This window comes from Lupinus angustifolius, chromosome LG04 (genome assembly GCF_001865875.1).
Source record: "Lupinus angustifolius cultivar Tanjil chromosome LG04, LupAngTanjil_v1.0, whole genome shotgun sequence".
NCBI lineage: Eukaryota > Viridiplantae > Streptophyta > Magnoliopsida > Fabales > Fabaceae > Lupinus > Lupinus angustifolius.
Window position 1 is genome coordinate 340,690 of NC_032012.1, and position 22,812 is coordinate 363,501.

The 22,812-nt window shown below is 33.0% G+C and overlaps 2 protein-coding genes across 5 annotated transcripts; both read left to right on the top strand.

The window, feature by feature from the left end:
- On the top strand, positions 4,373 to 16,086 carry LOC109344953 (transcription elongation regulator 1-like). Of its 4 annotated transcripts, none has more exons than XM_019583680.1 (12): positions 4,373 to 4,742; positions 4,861 to 4,906; positions 6,542 to 6,970; positions 9,607 to 9,911; positions 10,087 to 10,281; positions 10,352 to 10,540; positions 10,662 to 10,727; positions 10,819 to 10,885; positions 10,993 to 12,085; positions 12,164 to 12,220; positions 15,454 to 15,528; positions 15,691 to 16,086. In XM_019583680.1, the coding sequence occupies exons 1-12, from the start codon at positions 4,446 to 4,448 to the stop codon at positions 15,734 to 15,736; spliced, it is 2,865 nt and encodes a 954-aa protein (XP_019439225.1). In that variant the 5' UTR covers positions 4,373 to 4,445; the 3' UTR covers positions 15,737 to 16,086. The 4 variants fall into 4 exon arrangements, with proteins under 4 accessions (XP_019439225.1, XP_019439226.1, XP_019439223.1 ...); XM_019583681.1 differs by having other exon boundaries at positions 10,090 to 10,281; XM_019583678.1 differs by having other exon boundaries at positions 15,454 to 16,086.
- On the top strand, positions 19,922 to 22,757 carry LOC109344954 (protein DMR6-LIKE OXYGENASE 1-like). The gene is made up of 3 exons (XM_019583682.1): positions 19,922 to 20,453; positions 21,631 to 21,958; positions 22,394 to 22,757. Exons 1-3 carry the CDS (start codon positions 19,984 to 19,986, stop codon positions 22,634 to 22,636), a joined length of 1,041 nt encoding a protein of 346 aa, XP_019439227.1. The 5' UTR covers positions 19,922 to 19,983; the 3' UTR covers positions 22,637 to 22,757.

A 22,812-nucleotide genomic window follows, 5' to 3' on the forward strand; every position in this document is an offset into this window, starting at 1 on the left:
AGGATGAGGAGTGGAATGAGGATGAGGAAGAGGATGAGGACGAGGATGAGGATAGGATGAGGATGAGCATGTCGATTAGGATGAGGATGAGGATGAGGAGGATGATGAGGATAGGATGAGGATGAGGAGGATGAGGACGAGAATGAGGGTGAGGCTGAGGACGAGGATGAGGATAGGATGAGGACGTGCATGAGGACGAGGAAGAGGATGAGGATGAGGATAGAATGAGGACGAGCATGAGGATGAGAATGAGAATAGGATAAGGATGAGGATGAGGATGAGGATGAGGACGAGGATGAGGATAAGAGGAGGACGAGAATGAGGATGAGGATAGGATGAGGATGAGGATGAGGAGGATGAGGATGAGGACGAGTATGAGGATGAGGCTGAGGACGAGGATGAGGATAGGATGAGGATGAGGATGAGGAGGATGAGGATGAGGACGAGTATGAGGATGAGGCTGAGGACGAGGATGAGGATAGGATGAGGATGAGGAGGATGAGGATGAGGACGAGTTATATGATGAATTTATTAAAACTATTGGGCAATCGTAGTGGTCATTCATGTGGTTTGCAAATGACATTAGAAAGTTGATTTCTTTATTACTGAATGGAATGTAGTGATATGTAGTATTAGAAAAAATGAAGGTGTAGAATTTAAATATTTTTTAAATCACCAATATGCACATCATATTCTAGTATTGAACTATCCAATACCAGGAAGAATTCAACAAATGATACTCATATTTCATCGATCAATTGTTCTTCTCTCCCATATCTTTCTCATGTTTCACATTATGAGGGAGAGAACCATCATTCTTTTTACTTTTCACTTCTTCATTGTATTACTCTTTCACTCTTATTCTTTTCAACGATTTCTCTCTTCTTGATTTTTATTTTTTTTTCAATTTCAAAAGTTTTTTAGTCGGAAGAGATGTACGTTATCATACGAAAGTTTTTCAATGATTCCTTTTTATCATAATATTTTATACTTAACTTTAAAGTGGTTCTGTAGATCTTCTTATTGATTTTTTTCATTTAATAAAAATAGGCCCACATGAGCATTAAGCATAACAAAAAAAAACTTTAAAGTACATTTTTTATTGATCTGTTTTCTTAATGTTGTAGATATGTTCCTATTTTGTATATGTGTTCTTATTTTATAAACTTGCTTTTATTTTGTCAATATGTTATTGGTTTTTCATTATTTTTTATTTATTTTGTAAATTTGTTTTTATTCAAGTTGTGATTGTCTCCCTTAAATCATTTATGTAGATCTTTGTGCGCATTTTTTATTTTTTATAGGCTTTTATGTTCAAAGGAATCACTATTTTCACAAAGAAGATATATGAATCGCCTTGAATGAATGAAACAACTGAAGAAAAAAAAACACTGAAGAGTTTGTTGTATTATGTTACAATCATATTATTTCGTGTATTGTAGTTTATATACTCAATATGTCAAGTGAAAAGGTTATTCTCGACCTAAGATTTGAGATGTTATTTTATCTATGAAATTTAGTGACGAAGGTTTGTTGAGAAAGAAAATAAACATGTATACTATTATACCCTTAAACTTTTCTTCAAGTATTGTTTGAAAAATAGTTATTAAATATATTTTGAACAAAATTATTGAAATTTAGAGTTCATATTACACTAAGCAAGTCATTTTATTTTTGAATAATTTATCTAATCATTTATATCTAAAGAAATTTGACTAAATGATCCTAAAATAAGTGAAATTTCCTATTAACATCAATGAAAAGAAATTATACATCAATAGTCTAAAATAGAATATGATGATACTTGAAGTATTTTTTATACTATAATAGTCCAAATTATTTATGATGAGAATAAAAAAATTAAAGATTATTCTTACTAATATAAAGTTGACACATTAGATAGTGAAAAAATAACTTCGAATGAAAAAGAACAAACACATAATAAAATTAAAGAACTATTATTTTACAATTAGATAATGAATATTACTTCTAATCGTTATATTATAAGATGCGAGGTTTCTTTTCTGCAAATGTCAAAACAAATAATATGGTGAATTCATATTTTCTGCTTTAGAAAAATAACCACATAGGAAAAATTGTTTTAACAAATATCATGTGAACAAAATAATCAAATTCATTTGTTGTGCAAAAGAGAATAAAATTGAAGATTTTAGTAAGATATGGACACATAGACATAACACTAACTTGTAGATATGCTTTAAGGGAGAGTCAAACTACAAATGAAGAGATAAAATGAGAAGATAAATAAATTTATAACAACAAACAAACAAACACAATATTGTAACTTGTAACTAAATATGTATATATATATATAAATGGAGATCAGGTACATAACATAGTTGTTGAAGGTTTGGTCATTATAAGGGATGAAATCCTTCTAAATCAGACACTAAGAAAAATGATTATTGGAAGAACAAATCTACAAAGTAATGAAATCAATCGTACCATATATATAATATAAAAAAAATAAGAATACACATACATAATAAACAAAAATCAATTACAATATCTAGAAAATAAGAACATATCTAAAAATAAGAACATATCTAAAAGTAAACAAATGAATGAAAAAATACACTTTAAACAATATATTTACCAAAGAAGAACAAATCTACAATGATGAAAATTGAGTAGCGGGATACAGAAGCCATCATATTAAGTTATTGAATGAAAAAATCAATAAAAATACATTTTAAATAACATATTTATAAAATAAGAACAAATCTATGATGATGAAGATTTAATAGCGGGATATAGAAGACATCATATTAAGTTTAAACGAAATGAAGATTGACGAATGAAACATTGAATTCTAGACATGTGAGTGAGAAAAGAGAAATATGAAATGAAATGGGAGAAGAATATAGAGATAAGTTTTGAATGAGAGATTGACACATGTCATGAGAGGAACATTTAGTTTTGATGAGAGATTGACACATATGATAGTTTGAGAGATTGAGACATGTCATGAGTGACCTTTTTTACTTATATAGGTAATAGATTAACTCCAAAACTTCATATACATTCATTAAACAAATTATCTATTTCTTTTTTAAACTTAAGTAAATCACTCATAATTATATACATACATTACAATAAGGAAATAATTAGGGGTGATTTGTTTATGTTAAAAAAGAAGGAGATGATTTGTAAAATTTCACCAAAACTGAGAAGTATGAATATAATTTACTCTTATATATATAAAAAAGTAATCCGTTTACACTTAAGTTAATTACAATCATTCTCAGCCATTCATTTTTCCTAAATCCAACAAACCAAATAAGTGAATGCAATAAGTGATGAGAGAGAATAAGAAAAATCTTAAATAACTTTTAAGTTTCACCCATTTGGTCCGTTGGATTTAGAAAAATAAATGGACTCAGATTGAACGTAACTTAACTTGGGTATAAACGGATCCCCTCCCAATGTATATATGGAACAATATATATTTTAAGAATGTAATATCTATATGAGGAGGGATCCGTTTACACTAGTTGCATTCAATACCATCAAATGATTTTCTAACGGTCCAAATGAATGAAAATTAAAAGAAATCTAAGATTCTTTTTTCTCTCTCATCACTTATTTTCTCACACATTTGATCCATTAAATTTAAGAAAATCAATGGATAAGATTAAGTGTAATTAATGTAACTTAAATTGGGTGTAAATGGATCTCTCCTCTATTTATATTATCCACCATTATATTAACATATATTACTTTTTTTGTGTGAAGAGAAGTGAACATAATTGATGGATGAATAGTGTCAAACAACATAAATTTTGTAATATTTTAATTTGAGTGAGGATCTACACACTCAAAGTTATTCTCAATATTGACCATTAATTCTATGGACATTTAATAGTTTAGATCTATTTATTAATTCAAACCAATGTTATTAATATCGTACCAGTTATCAAACCGGTTAGAGTACTGGAATACTAATATAGCGGTTCAACAACTATTTCACTAATTAAATTGCATACCGGCAAAATTAGATATATATATATATATATATATATATATATATAATATTAACTAACGTAGAAAAATCAATAAAAACCTAATATTTTTTGTTTTCATTAAAAAAATAATTTTAAATAAAAACTGGCCATAATAGGTACAATACAATTGAAAATCGGTGAGTATAACCAATTTTGACCAATATAATTGTATGACTAGTATAATTATTGTACTGCACCTGTATCACTATATTGGGACTGATTCACTAGTTGGACCGGCCAATATGAAAAGATTTTAACAACTGATTCAAACCATTGGATTTGATTAGAATCGATAAAAATGATCGGGAGTAAGTGAATACATCCGATTTGATTTAAGAACGATGACGGATCGAAACCACAATGTGCTTTTGACTTAGCAATTCTCTGACAACTTCTTCTCTTCCGATCCAAACCCAATTCATGGATTCCTTCCACCAACCTCAACCTCCTCCTCCTCCACCCAACTACATTCGACCACCACCACCACCACAACCACCACTACCTCCGCCACCTCACACGGCGGTTCACCAGTTACGCCACCCACCTTTTCCTCCCCAAGCCCCATGGTTCTCAACCCAACAATTCCAATACCACCATACTCCTTCACCTCCTCCTCCTCCTCAGTGGCCCCCACCACATTCTTCTTCCTCTAACCCTTATTCATATAATCAAAATCACTTTCATGCTCCTAATCAGTTTCCACAACCTTATCCTCAGGTCAAAATTCCCAATTTTGTTGGTGTTTCTTCATTTTGTTAGTAACTAGGGTTTCTTCAATTTTTTCATTGTTGTTTTTTTTTTTGTTTACTACTAACATTGTCTTGTAATTTTGTAGGAATGGAGCAACAACCCAACTTGGCCAACCAATCAACCCTATCTAGGTTAGTTTTTGTATGATTTTCTATTACAAAATATTGCTTTGTTATGAGTCAAATCTATTGCTATTCTAAAGATGCAATGGGTATCTAGTTTGTTCTCCCATTAAAATGATCTCCCAAGCATTGAAAATTGAAACACAATTATCTCATTTTGATATAGAACCGCGCAAAGTGGTTCTCTCATACCAATTCATGGTTCTTTTGCGAACTGGTTTTCTTTAAGGAACGAACCATATTTTTACCTACTTTCTAAGTAGAAGAAAAGAAGAATAGTTGATAATGTATACTCACTTACATGAATGAGTTACAACAAACAATAACTAATTTTATATTGAAACAAAAGTTGTTTCAAACCTACAAGAAGCAACACTAGAAGAATGACTATGCAATGCTATAGAAACCCTACTCAGTATATCCCTAGTGTACTGGTATTTGACAGATTAATGTATCACGTACTACGTACCCGCACCAAAGAGAACCACGTATCAGGTGACTATGCTCCAAAGTAGCTAACATTTTATGTAAAATTAAGTCCATTATGGGTTTTGGGGAATGAAGGAAAAGGAAGTTTCAGAGTCACCTCACAAGTGTATTTCATGGATCTAAAACATTTATTTTCCTTCCAAACCTAACTTGCAAACAGACCCCAAGGATATGTCTGCGAGTTGGTCTTTGGAGGATAATGAAAGGAAGGGAAATGATTCAGATTCCAGAGCCATGAAATATACTTGTGAGATAACTCTTAGCCTTCCCTTCCTTTCCCACGAAAAACCAATTTGCAAATAGACCCTAAAAGATTCAAAATGGCCACCAATGAAGTCTCTGGGAGGACCAATTTTGTGACCATTTTAAACTTTCCGACTTATTTGGTGCCTATTATTTTGGGAGCACTAACTTGGTGGCCATTGCATCATTGGATGACCAATTAAGTTTTGTGTTCCTCTATGGATTTGTTTTAACACTTCTCTAAAGTGAAAGTGAACATTATTTATTGGGTTGGGATCACCTTTACTTGCTTATTCCATAGGCAAACTCACTATAGAGCCATAAGGAGTTTCTCCTGTATCTATCAATATGATCATAGCAAAGCTATGATGCTTATTATTATGTCCACTAAAAAAGTTTCGAGTTGAAAGTTTAACTCGAGATTCAAGAATTTGCACATGATGAAAAACAAAGAATGAAATTAATGTATCATTGTGTCAGTTTTGTGTTTGTTATAGTTGATTTATGACCATCTTACTTTGGCCAAGTGCATTTTTTATTATCTGTCTGAAAAATCTGACTGTCTTTATGTTTTATTGTTTGTATTCGTAAAGTTACCCTGGCAATCTGAGTTGTTCTATGCTACTGAATATTTACCTAGATATCTAATTTGTGTGGATACAAATGAGGAAGTTGCAATCAGACTTATATGTCTGTTTTGAACTCTTGTTTGTAATGGGTAATAATAATAATGGGATGATAAGAATTTAGTGTATTGGTTGTGTTTCCTCATTTGTGCCTCAGGTATGCTATTAGAATCGGACAAATACTCTTGGACATGTGACTTTCTTTTACTTTTTTCTCCCTAATTTCTGCATCCTTTTTCACAGAATGAACTTTTTACTTTATTTTGTACTTTTTATGTAATGGCAGCCCATAAGAATGAAGAAGACTGGGCTGCTAAGGCCAGAGCATGGGCTGATGCTAAGACCGCAATGGAAAGTCAGCATCCGAATTCACATTTTTCACCTGCTGGAAGATTGCAAGAGCAAAGCCATTATCATGATCAGTATCAGCAATCTGTAGACCCGCGCTATGCTGAGATTCAAAACCAACCCCATCCACCATCAAGCTATCAACAATTTTCCTACATGGATGCATCTGCACATCGGCTTTCAGGACATTCCCAGGAGGCTGCACCTGTCAGTTTGGAGTCATCTTATGCTTCAGATGGACATTCATACGGTGCTAGAGACAGGGCCAGCATTGGAGATCCAAATGTTTCATTCAAACATGGAAACCCACCATCAAATTCATCATTTCATCAGCAGGAGGTACCTTCTAGTTATAGTTCTGTTGCAGGTAATGATTTATTTAGTACGTTGAAATTGCAAGTGAAGCTTTGCTCAAGTACTCTGTAGAAAACTAGAAATGGCTCATAAATCAATATTTGCAAATTTCCCTGTGCTGAAGTATTTGTGATATGAACCCGTTAAAAGTTTGGTTCCTTTGCACCCTTTCACATTGTCTTGCTATCTTTTTGAACAAGAAAAACTATAAGCCAATCACAACTCTTGTGTTCTTGACAACTTCTATGATTTTGTTGTTTTTTATTATTGGATAGAAAAATAAATATTATTCATGACACCACAAAGCTGAATCAAATAAGAAGAAAAATCATCCATAGGAAACCACAAAACAAAAACAGACCAAGGGGAAAAAGGGGACCACCACAACTGTCCAAAACTCTCCTAGGGACCCTTCCCACGAAACATCACGACAGAAGAGAAAACGAATAATAAAATCAACATTAAACGATGCACTTTCCTTCATCAAAGAAAACAACTTCAAAAGAACCTTATTAAGTGTACAAAAGAACTTTGTTGAAACATTTTGTGAACTGTAAGATTCATGAATCAAAAGGAGCCTTGGTGCGACTGTTGGAATTGTTGCCACATGGCTTCAAGTAATGGAATTAGCCTCTTGAAAATGCAAGGTAAGATTTCCTACTATAGACCCAATATCATCATCCCGTGGGCCCTATGCATAGTGGGAACTTCATAACACCAGGTTGTTTCCCCCCTTTTTCATGATAAAAATATAAAATTATGTCTATAAGTAGGTAGAATAATTTATTTATTTCCGTTTCAATGAACATTTATTATCAGGGTTTTTAAATTTTTTCCCCTCTCAATATTAATTTATACTACTCCCGTCAATAGTAAGATAGTAGAACCTTGTGACAAAAACCCTAACTTTTTGGGCACTCCTTTGATTCCTCTCTCCTCTGCAGCCGTTGTTCTGAGGTATGCAGATCTGAGTTGTGTTTCATCTACCATCAATCCCACCACCCTCATCACTAGTGCCAGACTGTCGTACCACCAGAGGCTTGTCGTCGCCGGAATGTCCATTCATCCACACACCTTGAACACTGATCTCAGGTTCTTGTAGGAAGCAATCTTTTTCCACCTCTCCAATTGTGTTCCCATCCACACCCACCCATTCTTGCCTCGGTTGTTGCCCACTTGCCCAACAACCGCTCCTATCTGTATCCATGGAAATACAACAAAATCGAGATTCAAGCAATTTTCGGTATGATGACTCACATAAATTAGCATATATTGAATCACAAATCATTTCAGTTCGACTGTCATGCTTCATACTGTAGGCATTTGGCAAAAAAGCCACCCCTACCTCTTTACCCAATGATTAACAAGCGTTATCCCCCATCCCCATTCAATGAAGAAGTGACTTTTGATCATAGAAAGCTCTAGCATTGCTTGAAAGAGTAGTAGAAAAAAACTACCTCATCATCAAAAGGCCTTGCTTTGGCCAGAAGGTTTCAACTTGTCATTTTGTAGACAAAGACAAACTCCCTTTCTGAACCAGCATTAGTAAAGTTGCCTCCTAGAAGACTATTAGTGTTCCTCTACGGGCCTACTGGCCTGGATTGTCTTTTTGTTGAATTTCCCCCCTTTCCCCTCTTGAAAATCTTGTTCTAATTCTTTATCACTTTCTTTTTCTTTATATAGTTGAAATCCCAGCAAATATCAAAGGAAGAAGTTTTTATGGTTCAATCATACAAATGTCAATTTACATGAGAGTTAGGATAAAATCCTTCACATTGCTGGTACCCTAAAACAATAAGACATTTGGCTTGCTTGGTTGGCTCGCTGTTGTCCAGGTCAAAAGCCAAATCCTATTTGGACTTAAACTTTGTTACCCACCCACACATTTTGTCCGATTATTTGGGCTTGCCACTGGGGCTTGGTCTACTGCTGCTACATGGACTTTCCTTTTTAATACTGAATAATAGATTTGAAGCCTTTGTTAAACAAAGGTCTACTTTTTTTTTTGCTTAGAAATATAGTAAACCATCTGTGAAGCTGCTTGAATCCTACCTTTTTCAAGAAAATCATAATAGTTTCTGTGTGAAGCCACTTGAGCTGAGGCCTGAGTGACCAAAATTGAGAAATGGTTATGTATTTATAGCCACTGTGCAAGCGCCTAACAATAAGGATATTTATATATTGAATCAAAGGTCCTAGTGAAGTACCCATGCTCAGTGACGATAGAGCAATACCTTTTAGTTACTTCATCGTGTGTTATCACTTAGCTAACTGAAACAAATTATTTGAGATGTCAGTCATCTTTTATTTCCATGGACATTGTTGCTACTTGCTAGTGATAGGATATAGTGATCCTGGGAACTTTTATTGTTTTGTAGCACCTCAGTTGCTTACTTACAAGAATAAAGAATTACCTCTTATTCACACTTTTGCTGAGTACCTGTTTAGAAAATGCATAAACCCTTTCCCTTATCTGCAGTGTAGCTGTTTTACTTGAATGTTGTTTTTCGATGGATGAGTTAAAGCACTGGTATTAGTTGTACATTTGATGAATATATGCATGCCCTTGAATAATAGGATTTTAGGTCTCTGCAGGCTACACTGAATTTCATTTATTTTCCCATGTTCACTCTGAATATTGACTTACAGGTAATCAGATTCAACAATCATACACAATGTTGCCTTTTCCAAGTTCCTCATCTCATGAACAACAGCATTTTCAACCATCAATGCAAGCACCCTTTGCAAATGGCAGCAATTCAGTGGACCCTGCTATCAGTTTTGCTGATCAACCTTTAGATTTTGCACCTCGGTTTAGTCGTGAAAGTGACCTGCAAATGCAATCAACTTATAGTCTTCATGATTCGGGAACTTCTATGAATAACTGGGCTGCTCCAGTGGCACCAGGCATTGGTTATCCACCAATACCTCCAACTCTTGCCTCTGGACCACAGGTCTTACATTTGTCGCATTTTATTTTCCGTTCAATACACATACAAATGGACATGCATGCATACATACCTACCTACATAAATACATAGCTACATACATACATGTGTGTCTGCATACGTAGACACCCATATGCTTGGTTCATTTATAAGTAGTGCACCTGATACTTGGTTCATTTAGCAGCATGACCCTTCTATCACTAGTCCTGGTCACATGGCACCACCATATGGAAGATTTCCTGGACCTGGCATCCCTCCAACAGTTCCACCAAGTGGTGCCCCTTTTACCATCAGCTCTGGAACTACAATTCAACATACTGTAACTTTCCCTGCTGATGCATATGGGGTTTCTGGTATTCCTGAACGTCCTAAGAAGGTAACTATATTGAGAAGGTTAACAGTTGGATAGATATATATCATCAAATCTCATTTTGCTGTTTTTTTAGGCTTCAGTACCTAACTGGCTTAGAGAGGAAATAAAGAAAACAGTCATTACGGCTCCTTCTGTAGAGCATCGACAAGGGGAAACAACATATATGGATGACGACATTGATAAGTTATATGTGAAGGCTGACGAGGCTGATAGTAAAAGCATTGATTCTTCTAGATCAGCAGAGGATGAGGAGGATGAAGAGGTTTCATTCTTTACTACTAAAGTGTCCTTCTGTAAAATGAGTCCTTTTATATTTTTTTTTGTTTTTTATTGGAATGTTCTTTATTCACATGATGATTTGATCTGACATATTTGATATGTAGGATCTTGTTCGAACTGCAGCAATCAACCAAGAAATAAAGAGAGTTCTGACTGAAGTTCTTTTGAAGGTTAGCTTTGATTTCAACACAAATTATTCTCTTATGTAAACATGTCCACTGTCTGTAGCTGAAAAAATTTCTAATTACATTTTTTTCTTAGGTTACTGATGAATTGTTTGATGAAATTGCAACAAAAGTTCTGAGTGAAGATGATGCTACCTCTGATGGTAGTTGTCTGATGCCATCTAATTTATTTTCTCTTAAATGTATATTTTTATAGATAATTACATGCCATGTTTCTGGACTATTAATTATTGAAGCTTGTTTTTCGCAGTGGGTCACCATGTTGCCACTTCAAACCATAAGTCATCAGCATCTCCACCAGCAGGTCCAGTTTATAAGGCATCTGCAAAGGTTCTGATTCCAGTCAAAGCAAAGGAGTTAGAGAATGATAGTGCTGGTGAGAAATCGAATTCCAGCTCTCCCGGAGATGTTTTAGGTCTTGGAAATTATGGTTCTGATGCTGATGATGGAGATGATGAAATCAAGAGTTCCAGTGTGCCAGTTCCTTCAAAAGATGTTGCTTATCATTCAGGGATTAGTAGCAGTTTAGAACTTGAAGAGCACCATAAAAGTCAAACTAGTTTGGTAAATAATGTTGTCAATACTAGCTCATTACAACCAAATACTAGCAACGGTGGTGCTATTGGTCAATTGCATGCTGATAAGGTGACCAAAGAATCAGACCATCCAGATTCTTCTAAGGTGTTTTCTAAAGATAACAGGGATACTGACCTTAATACATTTGAAAGAAGTGAAGATAGGTTTAATGGTTTTAGTACTACAGATGCTTCAGGGATTCCAAAACCTGAACTGTCTGGAAAGAATGGTGTCGAAAAAGCAACAAATGATCATTCAGTCAGGGAAGGCAAAAGAAAATCAGAAAAAAATGATAGACATGACAGGAATTATTCCGACAAGGATCTCTTTAAGGAGGTACAAAGCAGTAAGACTAGGACAGATGAAAAAGGTAATGAAAATCATAGAAGAAAGGATGAAAGACATTCGAAAAAGGAAAAATCAAATTCCACCAGTGAAGCAAAAGAAAGAGTAAAAGAGCACAATTCAAGGCAAGGAGAGAAAGTGAAGGAGTCAGAGTCAAGGAAAAGATCTTCTCATGTTGATGTGAAGGATGATAAGAAGGAAGCAGAAAAACCCAATAGAGGTGTCATTGAGGATAATAGCCGGAAAAAGGAACCTACAAAGGATAAAGGGGTACATAAGTCAAGGCAAAAAGATGCAAGTAACTCTGACAGGCACCAAAGAAGACGTTCATCTTCAGTAAGCAGTCGAGGTAGAACCAGCAAGGACCGTGCAGTTAATCATGCCGGTGATTCAAGTGGTGAAGGCTCAGATGGCTCAAAAAGGTTTAGAATAGATCCCATTTAACCTTCATTTGGCTGGTTGTTATATATAGTTCCCCGTTCATTTTCTTTGTACTGCAGGAAGCTCCACTCAAGAAAACGCGACTTATCACCATCACCAGTCAGGTCTAAAAGAAGGTATTTTCTATTAAGAGGTTCCTTATTGTTCAATTTGGCAATATCAGTGTTTGCATGCTTTAGAGCATTTTGCCAATATTGAGATGAGCTGTTTGTGCTTAAAGGCTATGCAATATATTTCTTCCTGTTCAGATATAAATTGAAGTTAAAATCATTTTAATTATTACTTGGTTCATTTTTTACATGTACTTAGATAGTGTAGGACTGTAAGGTGAGCCTTGACTCAACGGTAAGGTCATTGCCTTGTGACATAGACGTCATGGATTCAGATCCTAGAAACAACCTATCCGCTTGTTGGGTAAGACTACATACATCTACTATGACCATCCAGAAACCCCACTAGGTGAAGTTTTGTGCACTGGGCTGCTCTGTATACTTAGATAGTGTATTAAATAAGTTATTTTTTCCTTTCTGGTTTCTTATGGAATCTTGATTTAGCAAATAGCATTGGCTCATTATATTATGTGTGCTAAAATTGATTTTAATGACCATGGGCTGATTTAGGATACTTAGTGTATTTGTCACGATGCCATTACTTTCTTTCTTTCTGTCCTGTGTTTAAGCTGCCATGACTGCATTTTATTAAATGATTTCTGCTCCAAGTCAACCTTCTCATGACTCAAGACTTAATTACTTGCTTTCTCAGAACAAAAAGTTATATCTTTATTTCTGCATTGTTTATGGACTTTTACTTTGGCCCTCTTGAGTCTTGACATCTTTTATGTATTTAATCATTTATTTACTTCTTTGTGTGTTCTGAAAGTTTATTTGAATTAAATGTTTGTTTAGGTAGCGTTTTCAATTTCATGCATACATGTATCATTATCAGTATTCCCCTTCTGCGCAAGCCTCCATTATTTATGAGATTAACGTTGCATCAAGTGCAACTTAGGAGATCACTGATGCAAGAGTTGTGAAGTTGAAGTATAGATATTATAAATTGTTTTGTACAATATGATAGTTGACTTATCTATTTCTGCAACACATGCTGAGGCTAAGATTTTTGGCAGTTCAAGGAGATTCTGAAGCGACCCATCACATATTTAATCATTTTAGCCTTTCTTTGTTGCTGTCATATTGGCTATGTCTGTGAAGTGGAATTTGTTCTTACTGTAGAAGTTCTTAGGCAGTAATTATTTACATTTTCATGCATTAATCTACTCTTCATGCATTCTTTCAATTTTCCATGTATAATCTTTGATAAGATAGCAACAACCAAGCTTTTATTCCAATAGGTGGGGCCGACTAAATGGATTGAACAATGACATAATGCTCTATCATAAATGATGTTCATTGACAAATCATTGATCTCTAATTCTCCCTTTTCCTCTAGGAATTGGACTAGTTTCCATTAGATCTATTCTTCGTACGGGGACTTTTATCAGTCCCTTACATATGTCCAAACCACTAAGACCCGATTCTACCATCTTCTCTACAATAGGAGCTAGTGCAGCTTTCTCCCTAATTGATTCATTTCTAATCCTATCTTGTCTAGTGTACTTGATGCTATACATAGCCGGTCCTAAGCCTAAATAGAAGGTGAATGTTGTGTTAGGCAGTCGATAGCCAATGTGAAACTTTGTTGAATCTATATAATATAGATAAACTCTATTAAAACATTAGAAAAAAACAAAAAACTTGTAGTTTTGTGCACAAATGTGTGGCACTTGTTTGCCCATAATTGTTAAGGATTTAGTTCCTCCGAATCTGGGGAAGGATATCATTGGCAGGTTTGTAGTTCTTATTCAGGTTTTGAGTTCCGGTGAATCTTGTATTTAATGTTCTGATTGTATTAATGAGAAATAGAAAAGTTATATGGTAATAGGCTTCTTCCAATGGAGTTCCAACTCTATACCAGGTTGACTTGTTTTTATAATAAACTTTGTATGCTTTTAACTCACCAAGTTAGTACGGTGGTTTTACTCAAGACTTAATTACTTGCTTTCTCAGAACAAAAAGTTATATCTTTATTTCTGCATTGTTTATGGACTTTTACTTTGGCCCTCTTGAGTCTTGACATCTTTTATGTATTTAATCATTTATTTACTTCTTTGTGTGTTCTGAAAGTTTATTTGAATTAAATGTTTGTTTAGGTAGCGTTTTCAATTTCATGCATACATGTATCATTATCAGTATTCCCCTTCTGCGCAAGCCTCCATTATTTATGAGATTAACGTTGCATCAAGTGCAACTTAGGAGATCACTGATGCAAGAGTTGTGAAGTTGAAGTATAGATATTATAAATTGTTTTGTACAATATGATAGTTGACTTATCTATTTCTGCAACACATGCTGAGGCTAAGATTTTTGGCAGTTCAAGGAGATTCTGAAGCGACCCATCACATATTTAATCATTTTAGCCTTTCTTTGTTGCTGTCATATTGGCTATGTCTGTGAAGTGGAATTTGTTCTTACTGTAGAAGTTCTTAGGCAGTAATTATTTACATTTTCATGCATTAATCTACTCTTCATGCATTCTTTCAATTTTCCATGTATAATCTTTGATAAGATAGCAACAACCAAGCTTTTATTCCAATAGGTGGGGCCGACTAAATGGATTGAACAATGACATAATGCTCTATCATAAATGATGTTCATTGACAAATCATTGATCTCTAATTCTCCCTTTTCCTCTAGGAATTGGACTAGTTTCCATTAGATCTATTCTTCGTACGGGGACTTTTATCAGTCCCTTACATATGTCCAAACCACTAAGACCCGATTCTACCATCTTCTCTACAATAGGAGCTAGTGCAGCTTTCTCCCTAATTGATTCATTTCTAATCCTATCTTGTCTAGTGTACTTGATGCTATACATAGCCGGTCCTAAGCCTAAATAGAAGGTGAATGTTGTGTTAGGCAGTCGATAGCCAATGTGAAACTTTGTTGAATCTATATAATATAGATAAACTCTATTAAAACATTAGAAAAAAACAAAAAACTTGTAGTTTTGTGCACAAATGTGTGGCACTTGTTTGCCCATAATTGTTAAGGATTTAGTTCCTCCGAATCTGGGGAAGGATATCATTGGCAGGTTTGTAGTTCTTATTCAGGTTTTGAGTTCCGGTGAATCTTGTATTTAATGTTCTGATTGTATTAATGAGAAATAGAAAAGTTATATGGTAATAGGCTTCTTCCAATGGAGTTCCAACTCTATACCAGGTTGACTTGTTTTTATAATAAACTTTGTATGCTTTTAACTCACCAAGTTAGTACGGTGGTTTTATTTTTAGACAAGTTTCGCGGTCTCCCCATAGCAAGCGTTCACAGCGCAGGCATTCTCCCTACTCTTCTCTTGATACTTCCAGGTTTGTTGCTATAAAGTTTTTCAAGATTTCGATTTATGTTTTTGAGAGAAAAAACTTCCATCATCATATAAGAATAAGCTACTCAGGTGAACTTGTCAAGCTTCTTCATATTCACCTTACAATGCTGCTTCGGTTATTTACTTTGTTCGCTTTTTTATGCAGAGGAAGGAGGTCAAGATCCAGGTCACCTGCTCGGCGTCAAAGATGAATGACAAGGACTAAGATGGTTGGGGTTGCATCTACATGGTCCAGACCTATGAAGCACCAATACCGGTACGAATTTCAGATACTATACATATCCAATATGTCGATACTTATTGGAGGGTATGCACAGCGAATTCTATTTTACAAGGAGACTCTATATGAGGAATTGTGGGATGGGATGATATCCCTATTCCCATTTTTGTAGGTTCAAATATAATGATACTGCTATGATGCTGTTTTACATGGATAAGTAGCATAAAACTGTGCTAGAGTTGGATGTGTTGTTATGTTTTTTGATGTAAAAATGAAAGATCCATAGCTTTCATACCTAGAATTCTGCCATGTATTTGATAGTATCTGTTTTAATTCCTAGTGACATATTCAATAGATGGAATATAACCAAAACTTTGATGAATGGTTCAGGTCAATTATTCATTAAATTGATTTACTGCCCAATTTTTTCTGTTTTTTATTTATTTCTTATTTTTTGTTCAACCATTAGTGAAAAGTTTTTATGATTTTCATCTAAAGTTCAGTGGTTTGTAATACATGAATGATAAATGATATAACATGCTGTTCTTTATAGGGATGGAAAAAAACACCTGACCTGTGGATACTCGCAACAAATATCCATAATGGGTATGGGTATTAGAAGTGTTTGCCTTCGGTTTAGGTCGATTTTTAGGTAAAAAGCATAAGTCACTAACCACAACAGTTTTAAGATTTGTAATGTTGGGTCCACATCTGTTGTCCCACTCCTTTGTCCTACTTCATGTGTTAGAAGATATGATTGACTAGAAAAATATTAAATAATTACAATTTTAACTTAAATAATATTTTTCAACTAAATAAAAGTAATGATATATATAGTGGTATAATAGAAGTACTCTCCTAATTTTGAGGTCGTAAATCTCCCCCACTCAAAGAGAATCAAATTGAAGAGAACTGACCCAAAATTTTGGGTTCAAACCTCAGTAGAGTGTAATCAGAAATATGTTCGATGGATGGTAAAAAAATCTGACTTGTGGGTACTTGTGGAAAAATTTGTAACAAATACCCACAATAATAACTTATGAGTAGGAACATGTTTAAAAATATTTATCTCGTGGGTACCTACATATTTATAAATTTATTTTTATATATATTATAGTTTTTTATTATATTTTAAAATTATATACTTTATTATTATTTCATAATAAATAATCCTTATTTTACTACAATTATAAATATCTTATTATTCATGTTATAATTATTTTTACATTTTAATTATTACAAAATATAGAAATATATAATTAAAAATCGGTTGCGTACACGCGATTACCTACTACACGCGATTATCTATGGGACCCGCAAATATTGTGCATTTGAGAATGAGAAAACACTACCTATGCCCGGCCGGCCCTATTGCCATCCTTAACAACCTCTTCGCTTGTGAAGATAAAAATGCACATTTTATCATTCTTAGACTTAGGTGAGAGTCTCATACATTGGACTATATTCTTTATTTCTTTAGAATGTTAGAGTTTGGAGAAGAAGGATCACAAAAAATTGAAAATGATTACAATATTTTATGGGGACTCACTCAAGTGTTGATGACTTGATGCTAAAAATGTTTGAAAAAGTGTTCAAATAGTGTCAATGATGACTAATAATTATGTCTATATGCCTAGTTATTCTATAGTCCTTACCCTTACAAAATTTAAGCAAGAAAATTATTTTGGACTAAGAAAATCCTTTTCCTTTTCCTTTTGCATTTTAATTACTTTTCCTATACTACATATGAAACCAATTCAACAAAAGTTAAAACCTATAACACTTTTAGTACTTCAGATTGATAACCCATGAAGAAATCATCCTTCACACTCAATCCCAAATCAAATTCATTGGATTAATTCAATGCATCTAAAAAGTGTAATTCCTTTTATATATTTTTTTCAAATTAAAGTTATAGTTACTGTGGTTGTAGTCATTGCGATTATTGTGATGCATATTATGATCGTTACAATGTGAATTATTTTGTGATTTAAATATTAAATTTAAATTCGATTTGATGTAGTCTATTGTAGCCGAAATGCGGTCCAATGCGTTTGCAATACGATCTGATGCAGTCACATCATTATGATTCATTATCATAACGTAATTAACATGCGAAGCATTTACGATGATCACCACAACACAACATTATAGTAGTCACACATAATACAATGCACAATTTAAATCACTTACCAATTATTATAGATGATTACAAGTTTGTTAGTCACACATAAAACACACAACCCAGTTATTATAGGACATGAATTAAGGAAACAATAAAATCACAAAATTTATGGTAATATGACTAATATCTAACAATACTAAAAAAAATATAAGTGATGAATAGATCAGTCTATCACGAAATATTCAACGATAAATTAATCGAATGAAAAATAAGAGCTTATCAAACACCACATTTTAAATCTAAACCTCGAAACATTAGTTTCATAAGTTCACTTATATTTTAGGTTTTACTCATTCCTCTAAATGCAATTACAATTGATTCCTAACCATTACAATTTAACCTTTTTACCTTTTGTATTTTATTATTATTTGCATAACCTTTTAAATATTTTTTGGTTTCAATTATGTTTTCATACCATAGGAGTAATACTTATGTCATGTCATTTAAAACGTTGAGATAATTCTTATTTATATATCCTATATTTTTTTAATCTTGTGGATAACTTTCTAAACATTTGTAGGAACATAGTAAGCTACTATTTCTATTTCTGATATTCAAAATTATTGTTTGGTTGTTTACCTAGTACACATGAATTTTAAATTAAGATCATAGTTTTCTTGGAATAGTAGAGTATATATTTTAATTTGACTCTAATATCTATGGAAGAACAATAATAATGTAAGAGTTTTTTATAATATTAATATAATCCATCTTTTATATTTTTATATAGGAATCAAATATAAAAACTTAAATCGATGCGTAATATATTGATAATAAACTCTATATTTTTTTAATATGGGGTAGCGTATTCTTTAAGTTGTGAAATGTATAAAGAATTGGATAAATGTTTATGGTCAAATTTAACATGCCGTAACATTGAAGAAGTTCCATATTTAATTAACCCAAGCTATATAATATTAAAAGATATGCCTTATCATCATGATAACGAGTAGAATAAAATGGAAGCCTATTTCATTCATCATTTATTAAATGAGAAAAGATTTATGCACCGATAATATATGAGTTTTATAAACTATCATTATATTATATATTATTGATATTTAATTATTGTTAACTTTTCAAAAAAGATGATCCAAATGGATGGTGGATAATGAAATACGTATATATAAATCTTTACATTATCGATGCATAAATTTTACACTCTTATTAAATATCTTCTCTCATGAATGAATCATGTGCACACTAGACAACTTTTTCTTGGGAGAGTTTCATTGAATTGAATACTAAGTAAGGACAACTAATGGGACAAGTTCACTCAACTTTTCTTGATTTGAACAATATATACTTTATGAGTATAATATCTATGTATTATCAGTATAAAGACTTATATATAATATATTTTTTATTATTCATTTATATTGATTATATTTAAAAGTTGTGAATAATTAAATATGAATTATGGATGATATTCATAATATAAATAAATTTTACGTTGTTAATATATACATAATTTTCTAAGCACTCATTTTCAAAGCTGGATGAGATTATTATAGTCCACAAATTAAAGCTTTCCTTATCATGTGTTTAATGAAGTTATATTCTGAATAGTGAAAGTAGAGATTTTTGGTTAAACAAGGACAACTCCACCAACTCCTTCCACCCATTAACTTTTCATTAATAAAAGTCTCTAAGAACATTATATTATGGATAAACTAGTAAGTATTAAAGTAATTACTCATTTCAGTCGCTTATGTTTTTCGATCTTATTAGTTTGGTTCCTCGTTGAAAAAGCTCAAAATAGTCACCACAGAATTCAAATGTTGGTCAAATAAATCGATTTTAGCATGCTTTATAACACTTGCTAGAGACTAATTTAACACAAATTTAAAATTTTTAGATACCATTATGGGTTTTCCAATTATGATGGACCAAACTGGGAAGGTCGAAAAAATGAGAGATTAAAATGAATATTTACTCGAAATATAATAATGATTTGTCTTTGAGAAAACTCTTCCTCACTCTAATACTATATGTGTATGACATAACCATATAGCTCCCAAACCCATTCACCAATGGATGCAAAGAAACCATTTCAACTTGCAAACAATACTCATCTATGTCTTTCACAAGATTTCATTCTCCCAAAGGAAAAAAGACCATGTCTTTCACATGTTTCTCCCATGCATTCATCAATCTCCATCATTGACCTAAAACCTTACAATGATGAATGCAAAAATGGTTTAGTAGAAGATATATCTAAAGCATGCAAGCATTTGGGTATGTTTCAAGTTATCAACCATGGTGTTCCATATGATATTTGCCAAACCCTAATGGTTACCCTACAAGAATTCTTTGACCTACCTTATGAAGAAAGAGCCTTGTTCTTCACACAAGATCATTCTAAGTTAGTGAAGATCTTTAACTATTATTTTAAGGGTGATGATCAAAGGAAAGTTAGTATGTGGAGTGAAACTTTTTCTCATCCTTGGCATCCAATAGAGGATTTTACACATCATTTGCCTAATAATCCTCCTCAATACAGGTATCAAGAATCAACCATAGACCAAACTAGTAGATTTGTTCTTTTGAGTTATTTTATGTTTTCAAGTTATCTTATTCAAATTGGTCCTACAAGTTGTTTTCTAGTTCAAACTCATGATATAAGTTAATCTTTTATTAGTTGAAGACCTGCAATGATATATGAGGCTGAATGTTGAACGATAAAATATTAATAAGAAAATAAATTCCATGTTGCAGACATGAAAATGTTATGAGTGAACACATTAGACAATATAAGATTAAAATGAATGCATTAATGAGAAAGTTAAAGTTACTTTTATCGTAGAAAACATGGTAAATTGGTGGACACATTAGACAATATAAGATTAAAATGAATGCATTAATGAGAAAGTTAAAGTTACTTTTATTGTAAAAAACATGGTAAATCGAGCCTTAGGTGGTTTGGAAATGTATGGAGAAAACCGAGCCATACAACGAGAGTAGATGAAGGTAGTCTAATTCTTAGAGGAAGAGGAAAGCCAAATAAAACCATATGAGGAATGATAAAAAATACTTGGAAATTAATATTTATCAACAAATATGATTTATGATGGATAATTATAATGTCTTAGTGTTGTTTAGTTTTCTAATTTAATATACATTTTTTAATGTTACAATTCATATATAATAATGGTGTTTGGCAAATCATTCCCTTCTAAAGAAAATTGTGAATTTTGGTTACGAATTTTGGGATACTAGCAAAATTAAACAAAAAAAAGATACAGAATCAAATTGAAAAGAAAAAAAATTCATCAAGTAAAAAGTTTTTATTAATTAACATTATTTTCTTATTCATTAGGTAATAAATGAATAAGAAATATTTAAAACCATGTGATGCTTATACATCGGTTTTCCTTTTAATGATGTATAAAGAATATGAATGAAAATTTCCTCTGTTTTCTACATAATCTATCCTCTTTTTAAGATGCATTTACACTCTTGTAACTCCAAATTGTGGTTATAATTCAATATTTAAAACCATGATAAGCCCATTTTCGGAAATCATCCTCTCTAGTAGTGGAGAGATAAGTAACGACTTTTGCACTTATACATCAGAATAAAATTTTTATCCCATTTTTCCTTAAGAATAAAAATGTCAAATCATAAGATCCGAACTCGGCTATTTCCTAACCTTCATACTTTCTTTGATATGTCTTTAGAGAAGTCTTTTCTGCATATGCAAAGGAGATAGGAACCTTGATGAATAAGGTTTTAAGGTTAATGTCTAAAGGGCTTGGTCTTGAAGAAGATACCTTAGTGAAAAGGTTAGAAGAAAGGCCTAATTTTTATTCACAAGCAAATTATTATCCACCATGTCCAGAACCAGAACTCACTATGGGATTGAATGAACATAATGACATTACTGCACTCACTATACTTCAACAATTTGATGGAGTCTCTGGCTTACAAGTCAAGTATGATGGCAAATGGATACAAGTTGATCCTATACCTGGTGCCTTGGTTATCATTCTAGCTGATCAGATGCAGGTATGTATCTATTTTAATTTCCGATTTCGGTCACGGCTGCAGTTTGTTGGGTTTATTCAAGTGTGAAGTCCCACATTGGATATGCGGAGAAGAGTTAAAAGACTTTATAAGTAGGAAAAGACTCATGGAACTATAGCCTTAAGGTTTTGGTTCAAGACATGATGTCTCACTTGTGGCTCTCCGCTCTTCCCATACACCCATAACAATAGAACTCCCTCGTGGTTGGAGGCTCGATAGTTGCATTTTGAATCCAATGCGGCCCAAATGCATTATGTTGTGGCCCGATGCGGTTGTGATGCAACCACATCATTTTGATTTGTTGTCACACCATAATTACGTTATGATGTGGTTGTGACTATTACCGTAATACAATATTGTGACAAATTTATTATCTTGAAATATCTTAGCTTGATATTATTTTTGCATTATTATTAGGTACTCAGCAATGGAATATATAAGAGTCCAATTCACAGGGCAGTAACTAACAAATTGCTTCCACGGTTATCATTGGCTATGTTTTATGCACCAAATGATGAAACATTGATTGGCCCTATAGAGAATTTGATAAATGAAGAGTACCCTCCAATTTATAGGTCCTATAAATATAAGGAATACATGGAAGAATTTTATAGGCAAGTGGGTAAACGTAGGAAAGTGAAGGAGGCTTTTCAGATATAAGTTTTTGGAGCAATATTAATATGTCATATTTTCATTGACACGAGATAATATATGAGATATGATCTAAGACGATAAATATTTATCTGTTCATAATAATAATCACTTGCCAGACAAATGCATGTAACAAGAATAAGAGTAATGAGAAATCACAATACTCTAGCTTTAATTTATGATTA

Bases quoted from the DNA above. Each gene is read 5' to 3' on its own strand.
- LOC109344953 (XM_019583678.1), top strand. From the start codon at position 4,446: ATGGATTCCTTCCACCAACCTCAACCTCCTCCTCCTCCACCCAACTAC. The intron at 6,971-9,606 runs GTAATGATTTAT...ATTGACTTACAG, and splicing joins TAGTTATAGTTCTGTTGCAG to GTAATCAGATTCAACAATCA. The intron at 12,086-12,163 runs GTTTAGAATAGA...TTTGTACTGCAG, and splicing joins GGCTCAGATGGCTCAAAAAG to GAAGCTCCACTCAAGAAAAC.
- LOC109344954 (XM_019583682.1), top strand. From the start codon at position 19,984: ATGGATGCAAAGAAACCATTTCAACTTGCAAACAATACTCATCTATGT. The intron at 20,454-21,630 runs GTATCAAGAATC...ATATGTCTTTAG, and splicing joins AATAATCCTCCTCAATACAG to AGAAGTCTTTTCTGCATATG. The intron at 21,959-22,393 runs GTATGTATCTAT...CATTATTATTAG, and splicing joins TTCTAGCTGATCAGATGCAG to GTACTCAGCAATGGAATATA.